Below are 23,626 nucleotides of genomic sequence, written 5' to 3'. Positions count from 1 at the left end.
GGACCCAGCATCCTCAGTTCTCTCCTCACACCTCCACTGTCCATGAAGGACCAAGCATCCTCAGTTCTCTCCTCACACCTCCACTGTCCATGAAGGACCCAGCATCCTCAGTTCTCTCCTCACACCTCCACTGTCCATGAAGGACCAAGCATCCTCAGTTCTCTCCTCACACCTCCACTGTCCATGAAGGACCAAGCATCCTCAGTTCTCTCCTCACACCTCCACTCTCCATGAAGGACCAAGCATCCTCAGTTCTCTCCTCACACCTCCACTGTCCATGAAGGACCAAGCATCCTCAGTTCTCTCCTCACACCTCCACTCTCCATGAAGGACCAAGCATCCTCAGTTCTCTCCTCACACCTCCACTCTCCATGAAGGACCAACTATCCTCAGTTCTCTCCTCACACCTCCACTGTCCATGAAGGACCCAGCATCCTGAGTTCTCTCCTCACACCTCCACTCTCCATGAAGGACCCAGCATCCTCAGTTCTCTCCTCACACCTCCACTCTCCATGAAGGACCCAGCATCCTCAGTTCTCTCCTCACACCTCCACTCTCCATGAAGGACCAACCATCCTCAGTTCTCTCCTCACACCTCCACTGTCCATGAAGGACCAACTATCCTCAGTTCTCTCCTCACACCTCCACTGTCCATGAAGGACCCAGCATGAGTTCTCTCCTCACACCTCCACTCTCCATGAAGGACCCAGCATCCTCAGTTCTCTCCTCACACCTCCACTGTCCATGAAGGACCAGCATCCTCAGTTCTCTCCTCACACCTCCACTGTCCATGAAGGACCCAGCATCCTCAGTTCTCTCCTCACACCTCCACTGTCCATGAAGGACCAAGCATCCTCAGTTCTCTCCTCACACCTCCACTGTCCATGAAGGACCAAGCATCCTCAGTTCTCTCCTCACACCTCCACTACTGTATTGATATCTCTAGACAAAGCTCTGGGAGCTGAATTCAATGGTAACAATACATCATTTAGAACTACAACGATGTGCAATACTTGGCCATTTGAAACGATACTCTCTGCCGAGACCTCTGCAACATGCAGCCCGGATATTTCACTGTTAATTGTCACCACTTCAATCACCCATTGTATCCCTATGAATAGGTCATGATCTGTCTGTCTGCCCCTATAGGGGTAAGTGCTGGAAGTACTATAAGCACTAAAGACATGCGATAGGCACCCCTTTGAGTGATGAAGAGGATTTCACTTCTCACTAACTCTGTTTGTCCCATTGACACATCTAACACCTCATCAATCGTCTGTGACGGCCAATTAATTCAATGAATGCTGATATTCACAGCTTTCCATCGGGCTATTCATGAGAAACCAATTTGCATCAGTAATCTGCCACGTGAAGCGGGCACAAAGCCTTTTGTGAAGGGAAGCCCAGGATCACTGGCAGCACGGCTGGTCTATCCTGGCTTTACTCCCCCTGTCAATATGTCTCAGAGGATACAGAAGGTGTGTGTGTGTGTGTGTGTGTTTGTGTTTGTGTGTTCAAAGCCATGATCAACGGTCCCCGTTTTAAATGATGTACAGCTTATAATAGGCTTCATAAAGCCTTCATAAACACAACATAAACGTGTCACAAATGATCTATAACCGTGTCATGCTCTATAACAGGCTTCATAAAGCCTTCATAAACACTACATAAACGTGTCACAAATGATCTATAACCGTATGTCATGCTCTATAACAGGCTTCATAAAGCCTTCATAAACACAACATAAACGTGTCACAAATGATCTATAACCGTATGTCATGCTCTATAACAGGCTTCATAAAGCCTTCATAAACACAACATAAACGTGTCACAAATGATCTATAACCGTATGTCATGCTCTATAACAGGCTTCATAAAGCCTTCATAAACACAACATAAACGTGTCACAAATGATCTATAACCGTATGTCATGCTCTATAACAGGCTTCATAAAGCCTTCATAAACACAACATAAACGTGTCACAAATGATCTATAACCGTATGTCATGCTCTATAACAGGCTTCATAAAGCCTTCATAAACACAACATAAACGTGTCACAAATGATCTATAACCGTATGTCATGCTCTATAACAGGCTTCATAAGTGTGGCGTAACTGTGTGACATAACCAGCAATGTCAAATGTGACATAATGTCACTATGTCAAAATGAAGCTGTGCTTTATAGTGGGTGGCAGGAGCACTGCTTCGTAAAGGTTCGTATACATCATATGAAGGCTTCATAAAGCATTATAACCTCGTCATGCATCTCGGTAGAGCATCGCAGCACCGGGATAGTGGGTTAGGTTGTCATGACTACCCACACGATAAAAAACATGTCTGCGCTCATGACTGAAAGTCGCTTTTGGATAAAAGCGTCTGGTAAATTGTATAAATTATAATATATTACTGTAAAACATTTCTAGGATAACCCAACCTCTTTCCCTCCTGGGTGCAGAGCCAATATTGGACCTGACCTCAACTTCCCCCACAATGCTGTGCTGCAGGATGACACACTCTAAAGTGCAGTCATACACAGCGAAAAAATGTTCGATAGTCCCTTTTAAAATCGGTTATATTTTTTGGCCTAACTCAATATTTTTTCTCCAAATTCTGTTTTCTCTGTTATTGTTTTTCCAGGTTTCAGATTTCCCCCACACATTTTGGAATAGAAAAACAACTTTTCTGTGTTTTTTCTGTGTTTACAACAATGCTTGAACCACAACGGGGAATGAGTTTTGAGTTCTCTAAGAAACTTAGACTTTTGAGTGTCGTTGCCCTTTAATTCAGTCCGCCCTGAACTGTGTTGTTTGGTTAGCGGTGTTTCTGTAGCGATGTAAGTTCGCAAATCAAATACTCATTTGTAGTGCCAACCGGAAACCAGTCAGTTAAGCTTTATTTTATTGTAATTTAAATGAATTTGTAGTAGTTACGTGTTAAGTTAGATTACATACTGTAGCTATCGCAATCGTTATTTCCAATAATAGATACAGCCATGTCTCATAGTCACATCATGAGTTTTGTAAATAAACGATGAATATAATACAAATCGAATAGAGTTTCCCATTTCCCCATTCAGAGTATTTCTGGCGCACAATTGGCCCGGCGTCGTCCGGGGAGCGTCGTCCGGGGAGCGTCGTCCGGGGAGCGTCGTCCGGGGAGCGTCGTCCGGGGAGCGTCGTCCGGGAGCGTCGTCCGGGAGCGTCGTCCGGGGAGCGCGTCGTCGGGGAGGGAGCGCCGTCCGGGGAGCGTCGTCCGGGAGCGCGTCGTCGGGGAGCGTCGTCCGGGAGCGCCGTCCGGGGAGCGCGTCGTCCGGGGAGCGTCGTCGGGAGCGTCGTCCGGGGAGCGTCGTCCGGGGAGCGTCGTCCGGGGAGCGTCGTCCGGGGAGCGTCGTCCGGGGAGCGTCGTCCGGGGAGCGTCGTCCGGGGAGCGTCGTCCGGGGAGCGTCGTCCGGGGGTAGGGGAAGGTTTGGCCGGGGTAGGCCGTCATTGTAAATAAGAATTTGTTCTTAACTAACTTGCCTAGTTAAATAACGGTTAAATAAATAAAATAATAAAACCCAGAAATGTTTTTTTCCAGATGGACAAAGGCCTTTCCTCACAGACCTGCTAACTTTCTTTATTGTTACTTTTAAAGTGGGACCCTTCAGTACCTCCAGCAGGCAGGGCGGCACGGACCATTCCTCCGCCAGCTCAGGGAAAAGCTACGTTATTCAGAGCCCCGCGTACTGTTCGATGTAATTGCGTACCTGGACTTTTTTGAAACGTAATGTTTTGATATTGTTTGTAAAAAATATTAAAATGTTTACCAAAGGGGTCTGACTTCAAAGTAAGTTCTGCGACATGCGATATTGAGTCTTTATAGATGTGTAATAAAGGACCGAGGGTGTCTCACTTCAAATAAAGTATTACAGGAGACTACAGGAAGTGTCAATAAATAGGTTATTTACCTTCTGCTGATCTATGAAGGTTCTCTCATGATCCCACAGGTTACTGTAGAGTGTGAGAGGTATTTAAATCGGTTGATGGACATGCGAAGCGTGTGTATGTGTGTGCGTGTGTGTGCGTGTGTGTGTGTGTGTGTGTGTGTGTGTGTGTGTGTGTGTGTGTGTGTGTGTGTGTGTGTGTGTGTGTGTGTGTGTGTGTGTGTGTGTGTGTGTGTGTGTGTGTGTGTGTATGTGTGTGTGTGTCAGAACCAAGATGATTTGGACTAGTCCAACCTGAGATTTCAGAACCAAGATGATTTGGACTAGTCCAACCTGAGATTTCCTCACCAGGTATTCCTCCTCTGTTCCCATGGAGACCAGGGTTTGATTACAACCTGTTACAATGGTGCCCAAATTTTAATGGCTAATCTTTCAGTGGGGGTCAAAGACCCGACCGGGCCCAGCACCACACGGTGTGACTCGTTGTATTGTTGTGTATGTGTACGGAGGAACATGTAACTTGCCTCTGGAAGAAAAGCCACTTTCAATGTCCTTATGTTGGTGGCTTTCATCAAGGTCAGTGTTTCTTTGTGCGTCGTCGTCGTCTCCAGGCTATTGGACACGCAGCACATAGAAACCTGGCATAGCAACCATTCAGAGTTGGCCTGAGTGGGAGGGACCATAGAATTACATGGGAGTGGCCTCACTGAGTAAAGTATGTGTCATCCTTAGCTAGCAAAAACTTTCCCTCTGGTCGTCACTATTTAACACAGCCACAAAGTTATAATTATGGCTCAACATTTCCGCAATTTAACCCTAACTAATGAAGGTCACATTTGATGTGTTGGGTCATCAAATCAAATCAAATGTATTTATAAAGCCCTTCGTACATCAGCTGATATCTCAAAGTGCTGTACAGAAACCCAGCCTAAAACCCCAAACAGCAAGCAACGCAGGTGTAGAAGCACCGTGGCTAGGAAAAACTCCCTAGAAAGGCCAAAACCTAGGAAGAAACCTAGAGAGGAACCAGGCTATGAGGGGTGGCCAGTCCTCTTCTGGCTGTGCCGGGTGGAGATTATAACAGAACATGGCCAAGATGTTCAAACGTTCATAAATGACCAGCAGGGTCAGATAATAATAAGCACAGTAGTTGTCGACCTTCGGCACATTTGGCCAGGAAGTGTCCGGGGAATGAGATTCGGTGTAAATGTGACTAACGTGACTTCACTTTCGAGAGTGTTGGAATCCTGCAGCACAATATGTCACCCTTTATAAAGCACATGTTTATATCATATTTGCCATAGTGGGTTATGACACATTTGACATAGTGGGTTATGTCACATTTGACATAGTGGGTTATGTCACATTTGACATAGTGGGTTATGTCACATTTGCCATAGTGGGTTATGTCACATTTGACATAGTGGGTTATGTCACATTTGCCATAGTGGGTTATGTCACATTTGCCATAGTGGGTTATGTCACATTTGACATAGTGGGTTATGTCACATTTGCCATAGTGGGTTATGTCACATTTGACATAGTGGGTTATGTCACATTTGACATAGTGGGTTATGTCACATTTGACATAGTGGGTTATGTCACATTTGCCATAGTGGGTTATGTCACATTTGCCATAGTGGGTTATGTCACATTTGCCATAGTGGGTTATGTCACATTTGCCATAGTGGGTTATGTCACATTTGCCATAGTGGGTTATGTCACATTTGCCATAGTGGGTTATGTCACATTTGCCATAGTGGGTTATGTCACATTTGCCATAGTGGGTTATGTCACATTTGCCATAGTGGGTTATGTCACATTTGCCATAGTGGGTTATGTCACATTTGCCATAGTGGGTTATGTCACATTTGCCATAGTGGGTTATGTCACATTTGACATAGTGGGTTATGTCATTTGCCATAGTGGGTTATGTCATTTGACATAGTGGGTTATGTCACATTTGACATAGTGGGTTATGTCACATTTGCCATAGTGGGTTATGTCACATTTGACATAGTGGGTTATGTCACATTTGACATAGTGGGTTATGTCACATTTGACATAGTGGGTTATGTCACATTTGACATAGTGGGTTATGTCACATTTGACATTGGGTTATGTCACATTTGACATAGTGGGTTATGTCACATTTGACATAGTGGGTTATGTCACATTTGACATAGTGGGTTATGTCACATTTGACATAGTGGGTTATGTCACATTTGACATTGGTTATGTCATATATAGTGATTATGTCACATTTGACATTGGTGATTATGTCACATTTGACATTGGTGATTATGTCACATTTGACATTGGTGATTATGTCACATTTGACATAGTGGGTTATGTCACATTTGCCATAGTGGGTTATGTCACATTTGACATTGGTCATTATGTCACATTTGACATTGGTCATTATGTCACATTTGACATTGGTGATTATGTCACATTTGACATAGTGGGTTATGTCACATTTGACATTGGTGATTATGTCACATTTGACATTGGTGGTTATGTCACATTTGACATTGGTGATTATGTCACATTTGACATTGGTGGTTATGTCACATTTGACATTGGTGATTATGTCACATTTGACATTGGTGATTATGTCACATTTGACATTGGTGATTATGTCACATTTGACATTGGTGATTATGTCACATTTGACATAGTGGGTTATGTCACATTTGACATTGGTGATTATGTCACATTTGACATTGGTGATTATGTCACAAAGTTGCGCCACATTTGTGAACCCTTATACCCTTATAAAGCATACGGTTATAGATGCTCTGTAACAAACACATTTATGTAGTGCTCATGAAGGCTTTATGAAGGCTTTATAAGCTGAACGTCATTTTAAAAACGGGAGCCGAAATATCACGTGTTGTTTTAGACACCCGAGAGGAAGGATGGCTGATTTCCAGATAACTAACCGTACTTCATCTGAATAGAGAACTTGTCAAACTACGACAGGTTCAGACAACATTATTCACCACAGACGGATGATGACGAATCTAAAAGATCTTCTGTCTGGTCACGCCAATTATTGCCCTGGCAAGCGCTGTGAAGCAATTATCTATCATTATTGTCAACCCCCCCCCCAACACCCCAAAAAAATATTTATTCTGCTAATCTAGTCATCCTAAAGCAGGTGAAGCATGAACAAAATGTCCTATTTGGAAAGCAGACTGAATTGACAGCGTCAATAATAACACTAATAATCCCTTGCCTTGTATTTAACACCTGGTCCTTGGTGGCCCTGGATTACAGATCAGGGATTAGAGATTACGCTGCACTGAACAAACTCTAGTATTATTATTATAGTCTGACCAACACAGGAGAAGATATAGAAGCTGAGTTTACTATTCAGGGTGGCACCTCTGCATAGTCTTCGCCAATATTACACTACAACCACCCACCTGGAAAACATTTTTACAAACTGTCCAGTCTTTGATGTATAAATTCTCCTTTTTAAAACATCAGAGGAGTTTTATAACCCAACTAACTGATTCTGAATCGCACGTTTTTAATTAAGGTCTTACGTTTCTCTTGTCCTCGCTTTCTTGTTACGTTTAGAATTCCCCCTGCATTTTATACCGAGGATGTCCATCTACTTCCTATAGGATGTCCATCTACTTCCTTTAGGATGTCCATCTACTTCCTATAGGATGTCCATCTACTTCCTATAGGATGCCCATCTACTTCCTTAAGGATGTCCATCTACTTCCTATAGGATGTCCATCTACTTCCTTAAGGATGTCCATCTACTTCCTATAGGATGTCCATCTACTTCCTATAGGATGTCCATCTACTTCCTATAGGATGTCCATCTACTTCCTATAGGATGTCCATCTACTTCCTTAAGGATGTCCATCTACTTCCTATAGGATGTCCATCTACTTCCTTAAGGATGTCCATCTACTTCCTATAGGATGTCCATCTACTTCCTATAGGATGTCCATCTACTTCCTATAGGATGTCCATCTACTTCCTTTTGGATGTCCATCTACTTCCTATAGGATGTCCATCTACTTCCTATAGGATGTCCATCTACTTCCTATAGGATGTCCATCTACTTCCTATAGGATGTCCATCTACTTCCTATAGGATGTCCATCTACTTCCTATAGGATGTCCATCTACTTCCTATAGGATGTCCATCTACTTCCTATAGGATGTCCATCTACTTCCTATAGGATGTCCATCTACTTCCTCTACTTCCTAGGATGTCCATCTACTTCCTATAGGATGTCCATCTACTTCCTATAGGATGTCCATCTACTTAGGATGTCCATCTATTCCTAGGATGTCCATCTACTTCCTTTAGGATGTCCATCTACTTCCTATAGGATGTCCATCTACTATAGGATGTCCATCTATTCCTAGGATGTCCATCTACTTCCTTGAGGATGTCCATCTACTTCCTTTCAGCACTACTTTAGCCATCCACATTGAACTGTTCACTCAATTAGAGAGACAGAGAGAGAGAGAGAGAGAGAGAGAGAGAGAGAGAGAGAGAGAGAGAAAAACACACAGTAGCCTAGGGTATGTATTGGGATTCAGGGGAAGCCAGGCTGAGGTTCTGTGGTTTGGTCCTGGCCTGAGGTTCTTTCCTCGGGCTAGGTGCTGCATTGGTGAAAGGCTGCAAATTTACCACTCTGATTTTGAGTGCTGCTGTGGTGAGCTGTCAAAGCGAGTCGCTCTGACTGTGTTCCCCAAGTTCCTGATTAGCTCCTACCTCTCCCCCCTCCTCTCCCCTCCTCCCCCTCTCCTCCTCTCCCCTACCTCTCCCTCCTCCTCTCCCCTCCTTCCCCTCTCCCCCTCCCTTCCTCCCCCTCTCCTCCTCTCCCCCCTCAGTCCACTCCAGCGATGCTGTTTCAACACATTTAGCAGTGAGCTCTCATGGTTTCCCAGACATTAGAAATGTAACTGACTGGCTGACTGGCTGACTGGCTGGCTGGCTGGCTGGCTGACTGACTAACTGGCTGACTGATTGGCTGACTGGCTGACTGGCTGACAGACTGACTGACTGACTGGCTCACTGACTGACTAACTGATTGGCTGACTGGCTGACTGACTGATTGGGCTGACTGGCTGACTGACTGACTGGCTGACTGGCTGACTGGCTGACTGACTGACTGGCTGACTGACTGACAATGACTGAATGACTGGCTGACTGGCTGACAATGACTGAATGACTGACTGATGACTGACTGGCTGACTGACTGGCTGACAATGACTGAATGACTGACTGACTATTGGCTGACTGGCTGACTGACTGGCTGACTGGCTGACTGGCTGACAATGACTGAATGACAGACTGACAGACTGGCTGACTGACTGAATGATAATAATGGCAGACTGAATGATAGTACTGATGGTAATGACAGACTGAATGATAGTAATGATAGTAATGACAGACTGAATGATAGTACTGAATGATAATGGCAGACTGAATGATAGTACTGACGATAATGACAGACTGAATGATAGTAATGATCGTAATGACAGACTGAATGATAGTACTGACGATAATGACAGACTGAATGATAGTAATGATCGTAATGACAGACTGAATGATAGTACTAGATTATGGCAACAGACATGGTTGTCCTGTTTCTAGCTCCTTGCCAACTTTGCAGTATATTGTATTTTTTTTTGTGTTATTTCTTACATTATTTGCTCAAAACGTTTCTTGCATAATTAACCATAAATAACTTTTGGATATTAGATCGGCGGTCACTCACCAGCATTTAGATTCAATTTCCCTGTATTGGATCCTTTGTTTATACTCCCTGAGGCAGTTCCATTCATCCTGGGGGCTGCTCCAAGACACCGTCACTGCAGAAGAAGAACAAGGAGAGGGCTCTTAGTCAGACTCAGGAGGCCTGCATACCATCCATCGCCTCCTGGTGTAATATTGTCCTTACTTTCCGTCCCTGTACAATAAAGCAGACAGGGATCTCCTTCCAGAGAAACATCAGGGACTGTAACGTACTCTGTTTTGTGGAACCATGGCTCTCTCCGGATATACCGTCCCCATACAGTCAGCCTGTGGGGTTCTCCATATATCACGCGGACAGGAAGAAAGGACTCTCCGGGAACAAGAAAAGATGGAGTTGTATGTTTCATGATAAACTACTCATGGTGGTAATGTACAGGAAGTCCTTTTTCTTCTCCGAAACTGGAATACATCACCATCAAATGGCGACCTCATTACCTCCCAAGATCATGTTCCTTCGGTCATCTTCACGGCCGTGTATGTTCCCCCCCCAAGCCAACATTGCTATGGCTCTCAAAGAACTACACTGAAAGATGGAAACCACATATCCTGAAGCCGCATTGACTGTAGCTGGGGACTTTAATAAAGGAAATTGGAGAAAAAAAGCAACCAAAGTTCTATCAACCCATCTCCTGTGCTACTTCCCCTTCCGGGGAGGCTACACGGCCCTCCCCCGCCCTACCTTCGGGAAATCAGATCACGCCTCCATTTTGCTCCTCCCCTCCTATTGTCAGAAATTTAAACAGGAAGGGACCCATTTTGAAGGACTGTTTAACGTTGGTCTGACCAATTCGAAATCTATGCCTTCAAGATTGTTTTGATCACATGGACTGGGAAATGTTTGTGTTGTCTCGGAAAATACTATCAATGTATACACTGAGTTCATCAGGAAGTCCATAGAGGATGTTGTTCCCACTGTGATGATTACAATTTATCCAAACCATAAACCATGGATAGATGACATCATTTGCCCAAATCTGAAAGCACGAACCACCGCATTTAACCACGTCAATTTGACCTCGAACATGGACGTGAACAAACTGACCAGCTATGCCCTCTGTAACACAACCAAACAGGCAAAACGACAGTACATGGATGTGAACATACTGACCAGCTATGCCCTCTGTAACACAACCAAACAGGCAAAACGACAGTACATGGACGAAGTGGAGTCGCAATTCAACGACTCAGACTCAGTATGTGGCAGGGACTCCAGACAATCAAGGATTATAAAGGGAAAACCAGCCACGTCGCAGACACCGACACCTCGCCTCCCGACAAGCTAAACACCTTCATATCCTCGCCTCCCGACAAGCTAAACACCTTCATATCCTCGCCTCCCGACAAGCTAACCACCTTCATATCCACGACTCCCGACAAGCTAACCACCTTCATATCCTCACCTCCCGACAAGCTAAACACCTTCATATCCTCGCCTCCCGACAAGCTAACCACCTTCATATCCTCGCCTCCCGACAAGCTAACCACCTTCATATCCTCGCCTCCGACAAGCTAACCACCTTCATATCCTCGCCTCCCGACAAGCTAAACACCTTCATATCCTCGCCTCCCGACAAGCTAACCACCTTCATATCCTCGCCTCCCGACAAGCTAAACACCTTCATATCCTCGCCTCCCGACAAGCTAACCACCTTCATATCCTCGCCTCCCGACAAAGCTAAACACCTTCATATCCTCGCCTCCCGACAAGCTAAACACCTTCATATCCTCGCCTCCCGACAAGCTAAACACCTTCATATCCTCGCCTCCCGACAACCTTCAACCACCTTCCCGAACAAGCTAAACACCTTCATATCCTCGCCTCCCGACAAGCTAAACACCTTCATATCCTCGCCTCCCGACAAGCTAAACCACCTTCATATCCTCGCCTCCCGACAAGCTAAACACCTTCATATCCTCGCCTCCCGACAAGCTAAACACCTTCATATCCTCTCGCCTCCCGACAAGCTAAACACCTTCATATCCTCGCCTCCCGACAAGCTAAACACCTTCATATCCTCGCCTCCCGACAAGCTAACCACCTTCATATCCTCGCCTCCCGACAAGCTAAACCACCTTCATATCCTCGCCTCCCGACAAGCTAAACACCTTCATATCCTCGCCTCCCGACAAGCTAAACACCTTCATATCCTCGCCTCCCGACAAGCTAAACACCTTCATATCCTCGCCTCCCGACAAGCTAAACACCTTCATATCCTCGCCTCCCGACAAGCTAACCACCTTCCTATCCTCGCCTCCCGACAAGCTAAACACCTTCATATCCTCGCCTCCCGACAAGCTAAACACCTTCATATCCTCGCCTCCCGACAAGCTAAACACCTTCATATCCTCGCCTCCCGACAAGCTAAACACCTTCATATCCTCGCCTCCCGACAAGCTAAACCACCTTCATATCCTCGCCTCCCGACAAGCTAAACTTCATATCCTCGCCTCCCGACAAGCTAAACACCTTCATATCCTCGCCTCCCGACAAGCTAAACACCTTCATATCCTCGCCTCCCGACAAGCTAAACACCTTCATATCCTCGCCTCCCGACAAGCTAAACACCTTCATATCCTCGCCTCCCGACAAGCTAAACACCTTCATATCCTCGCCTCCCGACAAGCTAACCACCTTCATATCCTCGCCTCCCGACAAGCTAAACACCTTCATATCCTCACCTCCCGACAAGCTAAACACCTTCATATCCTCGCCTCCCGACAAGCTAAACACCTTCATATCCTCGCCTCCCGACAAGCTAAACACCTTCATATCCTCGCCTCCCGACAAGCTAACCACCTTCATATCCTCGCCTCCCGACAAGCTAACCAACTTCATATGTACATTATATAGGCTTTTCTATTAACTTCTTGACGCTACCCATCCCTTTAGCGGGATAATTGTCATCAACAACCGCTGAATAGCATAGCGCCACATTCAAATAATATTGCTAAAAATATTTATATTCATGAAATCACAAGTGCAATAGTGCAAAACACAGTTTAGCCTTTTGTTAATCCACCTGTCGTCTCAGATTTTGAAAATATGTTTTACAGCGAAAGCAATCCAAGCGTTTGTGTAAGTTTATTGATCACTCGACAAAACATCAAAGTAGCTTGGTCACGAAAATATATACTCTCCACACTGTCTATTTCACACCATTATATACATCTGTATCAGTAGAGGATAATGAGGGGAGGACGGCTCATAATAACAACTGGAACAGAGCAGATGGAACGGCATCAAACACCTGGAAACCATGTGTTTGATGTAGTTGATACCACTCCACATATTCTGCTCCAGCCATTACCAAGAGCCCGTCCTCCCCAATGAAGATGCCACCAATCTCCTGTTATATACTGTATATACTGAACAAAAATATAAACGCAACATGTAAAGTGTTGGTCCCATGTTTCATGAGCTGAAATAAAAGATCCCAGAAACGTTCCATACGCACAAAAAGCTTATTTCTCTAAAATGTTGTGCACACATTTGTTTACATCCCTGTTAGTGAGCATTTCTCCTTTGCAAGATAATCCATCCACCTGACAGGTGTGGCAAATCAAGAAGCTGATTAAACAGCATGATCATTACACAGGTGCACCTTGTGTTGGGGATAGTAAAACCAATGCCTTTTACATCTGGCATCTTCACCTGCGGGATCATCTGAGACCATCCACCCGGACAGCTGATGAGGGTTTGCACAACCGAAAAAATTTGTGCACAAACTGTCAGAACCCTATCAGAGATAGGGTATCATCTAGGTGCTTACTCACCAGGGTCTTGACATGATTGCAGTTCGGCATCGAAACTGAATTCACTGGGCAAATGCTCAGCTTCGATGGCCACTGGCACGCTGAAGAAGTGTACTCTTCACAAATGAATCCCAGTTTCAACTGTATCAGGAAGATGGCAGACTGTGTATGGCGTCGTGTGGGCGAGCGGTTTGCTGATGTCAACGTTGTGAACAGAGTGCCCCATGGTTGTGGTGGTGTCATGGTATGGGCAGGCATAAGCTACGGACAACGAACACAATTGTATTTTATCGATGGTAATTTGAATGAGCAGAGATACCGTGACGAGAACCTTGAGGACCATTGTTGTACTATTAATTCAACACCATCACCTCATGTTTCAGTATGATAATTTACGTCTCCATGTCGCAAGTATCTGGACACAATTCCTGGAAGCTGAAAATGTCCCAGTTCTTCCATGGCCTGCATACTCATCAGACATGTGACCCATTGAGCATGTTTGGGATGCTCTGGATCGACGTATACGACAGCGTGTTCCAGTTCCCGCCAATATCCAGCAACTTCACACAGCCATTGAAAAGGAGTGGGACAACATTCCACAGGCCACAATCAACAGCCTGATCAAATCTATTCAAAGATGTGTCTCTCTGCATGTGGTAAATGGTGGCCACACCAGACACTGGCTGGTTTTATAATCCATGGCCCTACCTTTCTTTTAAGGTATCTGTGACCAACAGATGCAGTGCCTTCAGAAAGTACTCAGACCCCTTAACTTTTTCCACATTTTGTTACGTTACAGACTTATTCTAAAATGGATTTAAACATAAAATCCTCATCAATCTACACTGAATACCTTATAATGACAAAGCGACTGTGTAGGCCGTCAATATAAATACGAATTTGTTCTTAACCGACTTGCCTAGTTAAATACAGGTTGAATAGAATACAAAATAAAGACTCTCAGACCATGAGAAACAAGATTCTCTGGTCTGATGAAACCAAGTTGAAAACTTGTATTATGTATTACTGTACTGTTGGAGCTAGAAACACAAGCATTATGTATTACTGTACTGTACTGTTGGAGCTATAAACACAAGCATTATGTATTACTGTACTGTTGGAGCTATAAACACAAGCATTATGTATTACTGTACTGTTGGAGCTATAAACACAAGCATTATGTATTACTGTACTGTTGGAGCTATAAACACAAGCATTATGTATTACTGTACTGTACTGTTGGAGCTATAAACACAAGCATTATGTATTACTGTACTGTTGGAGCTATAAACACAAGCATTATGTATTACTGTACTGTTGGAGCTATAAACACAAGCATTATGTATTACTGTACTGTTGGAGCTATAAACACAAGCATTATGTATTACTGTACTGTACTGTTGGAGCTATAAACACAAGCATTATGTATTACTGTACTGTACTGTTGGAGCTATAAACACAAACATTATGTATTACTGTACTGTTGGAGCTAGAAACACAAACATTATGTATTACTGTACTGTTGGAGCTAGAAACACAAACATTATGTATTACTGTACTGTTGGAGCTAGAAACACAAGCATTATGTATTACTGTACTGTTGGAGCTATAAAAACAAGCATTATGTATTACTGTACTGTTGGAGCTATAAACACAAGCATTATGTATTACTGTACTGTTGGAGCTATAAACACAAGCATTTCGCTGCACCTGCGATATCTGTAAGATATGTGAAAGTGACCAATAACATTTGATATGATTTGACCGACAGACCAATGTCTGATTGATTAACTGGTTAATTGGTTAATTGGTTAATTGATTCCCCATATCCCCCCCCAGGCCATGCAGAAGGAGGGGAAGGACATCAACATTAAGGAGGTGATGGACTGCTGGACCCTCCAGATGGGTTATCCTGTTGTGACCATCAGTAAGAACTACAGTCTGGACCGCAGCGTCACCATCACACAGGAACACTTTGTCTACGACAGGGATGCCAAGTTCAGAGACCCTGACCTTTTCAACAGAAGGTAGGTACTGTCAGCTGAGGACTGCAGACCTTTTTATTCTGGTTTCTATCCCTTCTTTATATTATTAATATTCTTCTTCTTTTGTTGGTCTCACTTCCACAACAACAAAGAGGGCAAAGCGAGAAGCTAAAACCATGTAAGAAGAAACTAGTCTTCTCCTGTCCACACAGTGGAGGTAACAGACAACTAGTCTTCTCCTGTCCACACAGTGGAGGTAACAGACAACTAGTCTTCTCCTGTCCACACAGTGGAGGTAACAGACATCTAGTCTTCTCCTGTCCACACAGTGGAGGTAACAGACATCTAGTCTTCTCCTGTCCACACAGTGGAGGTAACAGACATCTAGTCTTCTCCTGTCCACACAGTGGAGGTAACAGACATCTAGTCTTCTCCTGTCCACACAGTGGAGGTAACAGACAACTAGTCTTCTCCTGTCCACACAGTGGAGGTAACAGACATCTAGTCTTCTCCTGTCCACACAGTGGAGGTAACAGACAACTAGTCTTCTCCTGTCCACACAGTGGAGGTAACAGACAACTAGTCTTCTCCTGTCCACACAGTGGAGGTAACAGACAACTAGTCTTCTCCTGTCCACACAGTGGAGGTAACAGACAACTAGTCTTCTCCTGTCCACACAGTGGAGGTAACAGACAACTAGTCTTCTCCTGTCCACACAGTGGAGGTAACAGACAACTAGTCTTCTCCTGTCCACACAGTGGAGGTAACAGACAACTAGTCTTCTCCTGTCCACACAGTGGAGGTAACAGACAACTAGTCTTCTCCTGTCCACACAGTGGAGGTAACAGACAAGTAGTCTTCTCCTGTCCACACAGTGGAGGTAACAGACATCTAGTCTTCTCCTGTCCACACAGTGGAGGTAACAGACATCTAGTCTTCTCCTGTCCACACAGTGGAGGTAACAGACAACTAGTCTTCTCCTGTCCACACAGTGGAGGTAACAGACAACTAGTCTTCTCCTCCTGTCCACACAGTGGAGGTAACAGACATCTAGTCTTCTCCTGTCCACACAGTGGAGGTAACAGACAACTAGTCTTCTCCTGTCCACACAGTGGAGGTAACAGACATCTAGTCTTCTCCTGTCCACACAGTGGAGGTAACAGACAACTAGTCTTCTCCTGTCCACACAGTGGATGTAACAGACAACTAGTCTTCTCCTGTCCACACAGTGGAGGTAACAGACAACTAGTCTTCTCCTGTCCACACAGTGGAGGTAACAGACAACTAGTCTTCTCCTGTCCACACAGTGGAGGTAACAGACAGACAACTAGTCTTCTCCTGTCCACACAGTGGAGGTAACAGACAACTAGTCTTCTCCTGTCCACACAGTGGAGGTAACAGACAACTAGTCTTATCCTGTCCACACAGTGGAGGTAACAGACAACTAGTCTTCTCCTGTCCACACAGTGGAGGTAACAGACAACTAGTCTTCTCCTGTCCACACAGTGGATGTAACAGACAACTAGTCTTCTCCTGTCCACACAGTGGATGTAACAGACAACTAGTCTTCTCCTGTCCACACAGTGGATGTAACATACAACTAGTCTTCTCCTGTCCACACAGTGGATGTAACAGACAACTAGTCTTCTCCTGTCCACACAGTGGATGTAACAGACAACTAGTCTTCTCCTGTCCACACAGTGGAGGTAACAGACAACTAGTCTTCTCCTGTCCACACAGTGGAGGTAACAGACAACTAGTCTTCTCCTGTCCACACAGTGGAGGTAACAGACAACTAGTCTTCTCCTGTCCACACAGTGGAGGTAACAGACAACTAGTCTTCTCCTGTCCACACAGTGGAGGTAACAGACAACTAGTCTTCTCCTGTCCACACAGTGGAGGTAACAGACAACTAGTCTTCTCCTGTCCACACAGTGGAGGTAACAGACAACTAGTCTTCTCCTGTCCACACAGTGGAGGTAACAGACAAGTAGTCTTCTCCTGTCCACACAGTGGAGGTAACAAGACATCTAGTCTTCTCCTGTCCACACAGTGGAGGTAACAGACATCTAGTCTTCTCCTGTCCACACAGTGGAGGTAACAGACAACTAGTCTTCTCCTGTCCACACAGTGGAGGTAACAGACATCTAGTCTTCTCCTGTCCACACAGTGGAGGTAACAGACAACTAGTCTTCTCCTGTCCACACAGTGGAGGTAACAGACATCTAGTCTTCTCCTGTCCACACAGTGGAGGTAACAGACAACTAGTCTTCTCCTGTCCACACAGTGGAGGTAACAGACATCTAGTCTTCTCCTGTCCACACAGTGGAGGTAACAGACAACTAGTCTTCTCCTGTCCACACAGTGGAGGTAACAGACAACTAGTCTTCTCCTGTCCACACAGTGGAGGTAACAGACAACTAGTCTTCTCCTGTCCACACAGTGGAGGTAACAGACAACTAGTCTTCTCCTGTCCACACAGTGGAGGTAACAGACAGACAACTAGTCTTCTCCTGTCCACACAGTGGAGGTAACAGACAACTAGTCTTCTCCTGTCCACACAGTGGAGGTAACAGACAACTAGTCTTATCCTGTCCACACAGTGGAGGTAACAGACAACTAGTCTTCTCCTGTCCACACAGTGGAGGTAACAGACAACTAGTCTTCTCCTGTCCACACAGTGGATGTAACAGACAACTAGTCTTCTCCTGTCCACACAGTGGATGTAACAGACAACTAGTCTTCTCCTGTCCACACAGTGGATGTAACATACAACTAGTCTTCTCCTGTCCACACAGTGGATGTAACAGACAACTAGTCTTCTCCTGTCCACACAGTGGATGTAACAGACAACTAGTCTTCTCCTGTCCACACAGTGGAGGTAACAGACAACTAGTCTTCTCCTGTCCACACAGTGGAGGTAACAGACAACTAGTCTTCTCCTGTCCACACAGTGGAGGTAACAGACAACTAGTCTTATCCTGTCCACACAGTGGAGGTAACAGACAACTAGTCTTCTCCTGTCCACACAGTGGAGGTAACAGACAACTAGTCTTCTCCTGTCCACACAGTGGAGGTAACAGACAACTAGTCTTCTCCTGTCCACACAGTGGAGGTAACAGACAACTAGTCTTCTCCTGTCCACACAGTGGAGGTAACAGACAACTAGTCTTCTCCTGTCCACACAGTGGAGGTAACAGACAACTAGTCTTCTCCTGTCCACACAGTGGAGGTAACAGACAACTAGTCTTCTCCTTTCCACACAGTGGAGGTAACAGACAACTAGTCTTATCCTGTCCACACAGTGGAGGGAACAGACAGACAACTAGTCTTCTCCTGTCCACACAGTGGAGGGAACAGACAGACAACTAGTCTTCTCCTGTCCACACAGTGGAGGTAACAGACAGACAACTAGTCTTCTCCTGTCCACACAGTGGAGGTAACAGACAGCTGTCGATCAGGTCTACTGTATTACTAAACTGTTCTCTCCCAGATGATCTCTCTCTCTTTCGTTGTAAATATGTAAATATTATTATTTAAAGTTTGTATTGTTTCATTTGCATGAGAGTTGTGTTCAGAACGGTAGGACTGTGTTCAGAACGGTAGGACTGTGTTCAGAACGGTAGGACTGTGTTCAGAGGGGTAGAGTTGTGTTCAGAACGGTAGGACTGTGTTCAGAGGGGTAGAGTTGTGTTCAGAACGGTAGGACTGTGTTCAGAGGGGTAGAGTTGTGTTCAGAAGGGTAGAGTTGTGTTCAGAAGGGTAGAGTTGTGTTCAGACGGGTAGAACTGTGTTCAGAAGAGTAGAACTGTGTTTAGAAGGGTAGAACTGTGTTCAGAAGGGTAGAACTGTGTTCAGAGTGTAGAACTGTGTTTAGAAGGGTAGAACTGTGTTCAGAGGGTAGAACTGTGTTCAGAGGGTAGAACTGTTTTTAGAAGGGTAGAACTGTGTTCAGAGGGTAGAACTGTGTTCAGAGGGTAGAACTGTGTTTAGAAGGGCAGAAACAGACAACTAGTCTTCTCCTGTCCAACAGTGTGTTCAGAGGGTAGACTGTGTTTAGAAGGGTAGAACTGTGTTCAGAGGGTAGAACTGTGTTTAGAAGGGCAGAACTGTGTTCAGAGGGTAGACTGTGTTTAGAAGGGTAGAACTGTGTTCAGAGGGTAGAACTGTGTTCAGAAGGGTAGAACTGTGTTCAGACGGGTATGACTGTGTTTAGAAGGGTAGAACTGTGTTCAGAGGGTAGAACTGTGTTTAGAAGGGTAGAACTGTGTTCAGAGGGTAGAACTGTGTTCAGAGGGTAGAACTGTGTTCAGAGGGGTAGAACTGTGTTCAGAAGGGTAGAACTGTGTTCAGAAGGGTAGAACTGTGTTCAGACGGGTATGACTGTCTTTAGAAGGGTAGAACTGTGTTCAGACGGGTATGACTGTGTTTAGAAGGGTAGAACTGTGTTCAGAGGGTAGAACTGTGTTTAGAAGGGCAGAACTGTGTTCAGAGGGTAGAACTGTGTTTAGAAGGGTAGAACTGTGTTCAGAGGGTAGAACTGTGTTTAGAAGGGTAGAACTGTGTTCAGAGGGTAGAACTGTGTTTAGAAGGGTAGAACTGTGTTCAGAGGGTAGAACTGTGTTTAGAAGGGTAGAACTGTGTTCAGAGGGTAGAACTGTGTTTAGAAGGGTAGAACTGTGTTCAGAGGGTATGACTGTGTTTAGAAGGGTAGAACTGTGTTCAGAGGGTAGAACTGTGTTTAGAAGGGTAGAACTGTGTTCAGAAGGGTAGAACTGTGTTCAGAGTGTAGAACTGTGTTTAGAAGGGTAGAACTGTGTTCAGAGGGTAGAACTGTGTTCAGAGGGTAGAACTGTTTTTAGAAGGGTAGAACTGTGTTCAGAGGGTAGAACTGTGTTCAGAGGGTAGAACTGTGTTTAGAAGGGCAGAACTGTGTTCAGAGGGTAGACTGTGTTTAGAAGGGTAGAACTGTGTTCAGAGGGTAGAACTGTGTTTAGAAGGGCAGAACTGTGTTCAGAGGGTAGACTGTGTTTAGAAGGGTAGAACTGTGTTCAGAGGGTAGAACTGTGTTCAGAAGGGTAGAACTGTGTTCAGACGGGTATGACTGTGTTTAGAAGGGTAGAACTGTGTTCAGAGGGTAGAACTGTGTTTAGAAGGGTAGAACTGTGTTCAGAGGGTAGAACTGTGTTCAGAGGGTAGAACTGTGTTCAGAAGGGTAGAACTGTGTTCAGAAGGGTAGAACTGTGTTCAGAAGGGTAGAACTGTGTTCAGAGGGTAGAACTGTGTTCAGACGGGTATGACTGTGTTTAGAAGGGTAGAACTGTGTTCAGAGGGTAGAACTGTGTTTAGAAGGGCAGAACTGTGTTCAGAGGGTAGAACTGTGTTTAGAAGGGTAGAACTGTGTTCAGAGGGTAGAACTGTGTTTAGAAGGGTAGAACTGTGTTCAGAGGGTATGACTGTGTTTAGAAGGGTAGAACTGTGTTCAGAGGGTAGAACTGTGTTCAGACGGGTATGACTGTGTTTAGAAGGGTAGAACTGTGTTCAGAGGGTAGAACTGTGTTTAGAAGGGCAGAACTGTGTTCAGAGGGTAGACCTGTGTTTAGAAGGGTAGAACTGTGTTCAGAGGGTAGAACTGTGTTTAGAAGGGTAGAACTGTGTTCAGAGGGTAGAACTGTGTTTAGAATCAGTAGTGTTCAGGAGAAGCCCTGGCAACATGTGGATGGATTAGTCTAATCTTCCATGAAGGTGAGGTTAATAATTCATTCTGAACCAATCTGGTATCCCTCCCTCGTGTTCCTCTGATTCGGGCCGGCAAGGCCGCTAGCGAGGCGAGGAGAGGGATAAGCGAGGAGAGGAGAGGCAAGGGACATCGTCTCTGCATCCTAATACTGGTCTTCTCTCCATGCTTTACCTCTGCCCTGGGGAAGGAGTTTTCCTCCCAAAATCCCATTTTTACATAAGAAAAAACTATTGTCTCAATGTTTGGCAAAATAAATCTCCCCTTCTTAGAAGACAAGGAGGGAGGAAGGGGAAAAGGGTAATCGGGGAAATTTCACAACACTGAAGGCTGTAGATAATGTAGCGGAAACTTCACACCACTGAATGCTTTAGATAATGTAGAGCAAACTTGACACCACTGAAGGCTGTAGATAATGTAGAGGAAACTTGACACCACTGAAGGCTGTAGATAATGTTCACACCACTGAAGGCTGGAAACTTCACACCACTGAAGGCTGTAGATAATGTAGGGCAAACTTCACACCACTGAAGGCTGTAGATAATGTAGCGGAAACTTCACACCACTGAAGGCTGTAGATAATGTAGGGGAAACTTCACACCACTGAAGGCTGTAGATAATGTAGCAGAAACTTCACACCACTGAAGGCTTTAGATAATGTAGGGGAAACTTCACACCACTGAAGGCTGTAGATAATGTAGGGGAAACTTCACAACACTGAAGGCTGTAGATAATGTAGAGGAAACTTCACACCACTGATGGCTGTAGATAATGTAGGGGAAACTTCACACCACTGAAGGCTGTAGATAATGTTGGGAAAATCCACACCACTGAAGGCTGTAGATAATGTAGGGCAAACTTCACACCACTGAAGGCTGTAGATAATGTAGTGGAAAATCCACACCACTGAAGGCTGTAGATAATGTAGCGGAAACTTCACACCATTGAAGGCTGTAGATAATGTAGGGGAAACTTCACACCACTGAAGGCTGTAGATAATGTAGGGGAAACTTGACACCACTGAAAGCTGTAGATAATGTAGGGGACACTTCACACCACTGAAGGCTGTAGATTATGTAGGGGAAACTTCAGACCACTGAAGGCTGTAGATAATGTAACGGAAACTTCACAACACTGAAGGCTGTAGATAATGTCGGGGACACTTCACACCACTGAAGGCTGTAGATAATGTAGGGGAAACTTCAGACCACTGAAGGCTGTAGATAATGTAACGGAAACTTGACAACACTGAAGGCTGTAGATAATGTTGGGGACACTTCACACCACTGAAGGCTGTAGATAATGTAGGGGAAACTTCAGACCACTGAAGGCTGTAGATAATGTAACGGAAACTTCACAACACTGAAGGCTGTAGATAATGTAACGGAAACTTCACAACACTGAAGGCTGTAGATAATGTCGGGGACACTTCACACCGCTGAAGGCTGTAGTTAATATAGCCTGTCCAATCGATGCTGCATAATATTTCTAAAATGCTCTTCTGCAGGGCACATACTGTACTGACAGGGCACGTCACCCCCTCTCGGTTGTCAATGGCAACCTTTATCTCCCGTCCTCACCTGCAGTTGGTAGACTTGTGTTTTTTTCGGTCTTAGCGTGCTTCTTCTGAAAGCTTACTGGAGAAAGAAGAAGAAAACCAGAACTGCTAATGGTGACTCAAACACCATTAACCCTTTACATTCCCCCCAACCCATCATAGCTGGCTACATTGGCCTGCACTGGGAAATAATGAGAAAAGGCTTTCAAAGGAATCAATAGGTAAGCTAGCAGGCTCCCCCACACCTCTCCCTCTTTCTCCTCTCAGAGAGCGAGCGAGAGAGAGAGAGAGAATAGAGAGAATAGAGAGAATAGAGAGAGAATAGAGAGAGAATAGAGAGAGCGAGAGAGAGAGACAGAGAGACAGAGAGAGAGACAGAGAGAGACAGAGAAGAGAGAGACAACCAAATCATGAGAAAACAAAAAGATAACTACTTGACACATTGGAAAGAATTAACAAAAAAACAGAGCAAACTAGAATGCTATTTGGCCCTACACAGAGAGTACACAGCGGCAGAATACCTGACCACTGTGACTGACCCAAACTTAAGGAAAGCTTTGACTATGTACAGACTCAGTGAGCATAGCCTTGCTATTGAGAAAGGCCGCCGTAGGCAGACATGGCTCTCAAGAGAAGACAGGCTATGTGCTCACTGCCCACAAAATGAGGTGGAAACTGAGCTGCACTTCTAACCTCCTGCCCAATGTATGACCATATTAGAGAGACATATTTCCCTCAGATTACACAGATCCACAAAGAATTCGAAAACAAATCCAATTTTGAAAAACTCCCATATCTACTGGGTGAAATTCCACAGTGTGCCATCACAGCAGCAAGATGTGTGACCTGTTGCCATGAGAAAAGAGCAACCAG

The 23,626-nt window shown here is 44.9% G+C and overlaps 1 protein-coding gene across 1 annotated transcript in view; it reads left to right on the top strand.

Moving 5' to 3' along the window:
* Window positions 1-23,626, top strand: part of LOC112240517 (thyrotropin-releasing hormone-degrading ectoenzyme-like) — a gene marked incomplete at its 5' end in the record, with an annotated part of 150,819 nt that overhangs the window by 38,932 nt on the left and 88,261 nt on the right. The window contains one exon of the mRNA XM_042316217.1: window positions 15,313-15,500. Coding sequence (XP_042172151.1) covers window positions 15,313-15,500 — 188 coding nt within the window. The remainder of the gene's footprint in view (window positions 1-15,312; window positions 15,501-23,626) is intronic.

Source organism: Oncorhynchus tshawytscha, unplaced genomic scaffold (genome assembly GCF_018296145.1).
Source record: "Oncorhynchus tshawytscha isolate Ot180627B unplaced genomic scaffold, Otsh_v2.0 Un_contig_1191_pilon_pilon, whole genome shotgun sequence".
Classification (NCBI taxonomy): Eukaryota; Metazoa; Chordata; class Actinopteri; order Salmoniformes; family Salmonidae; genus Oncorhynchus; species Oncorhynchus tshawytscha.
The sequence above is the reverse complement of the archived record's forward strand: the minus strand, read 5'-3'. Positions and strand labels throughout refer to the sequence as shown.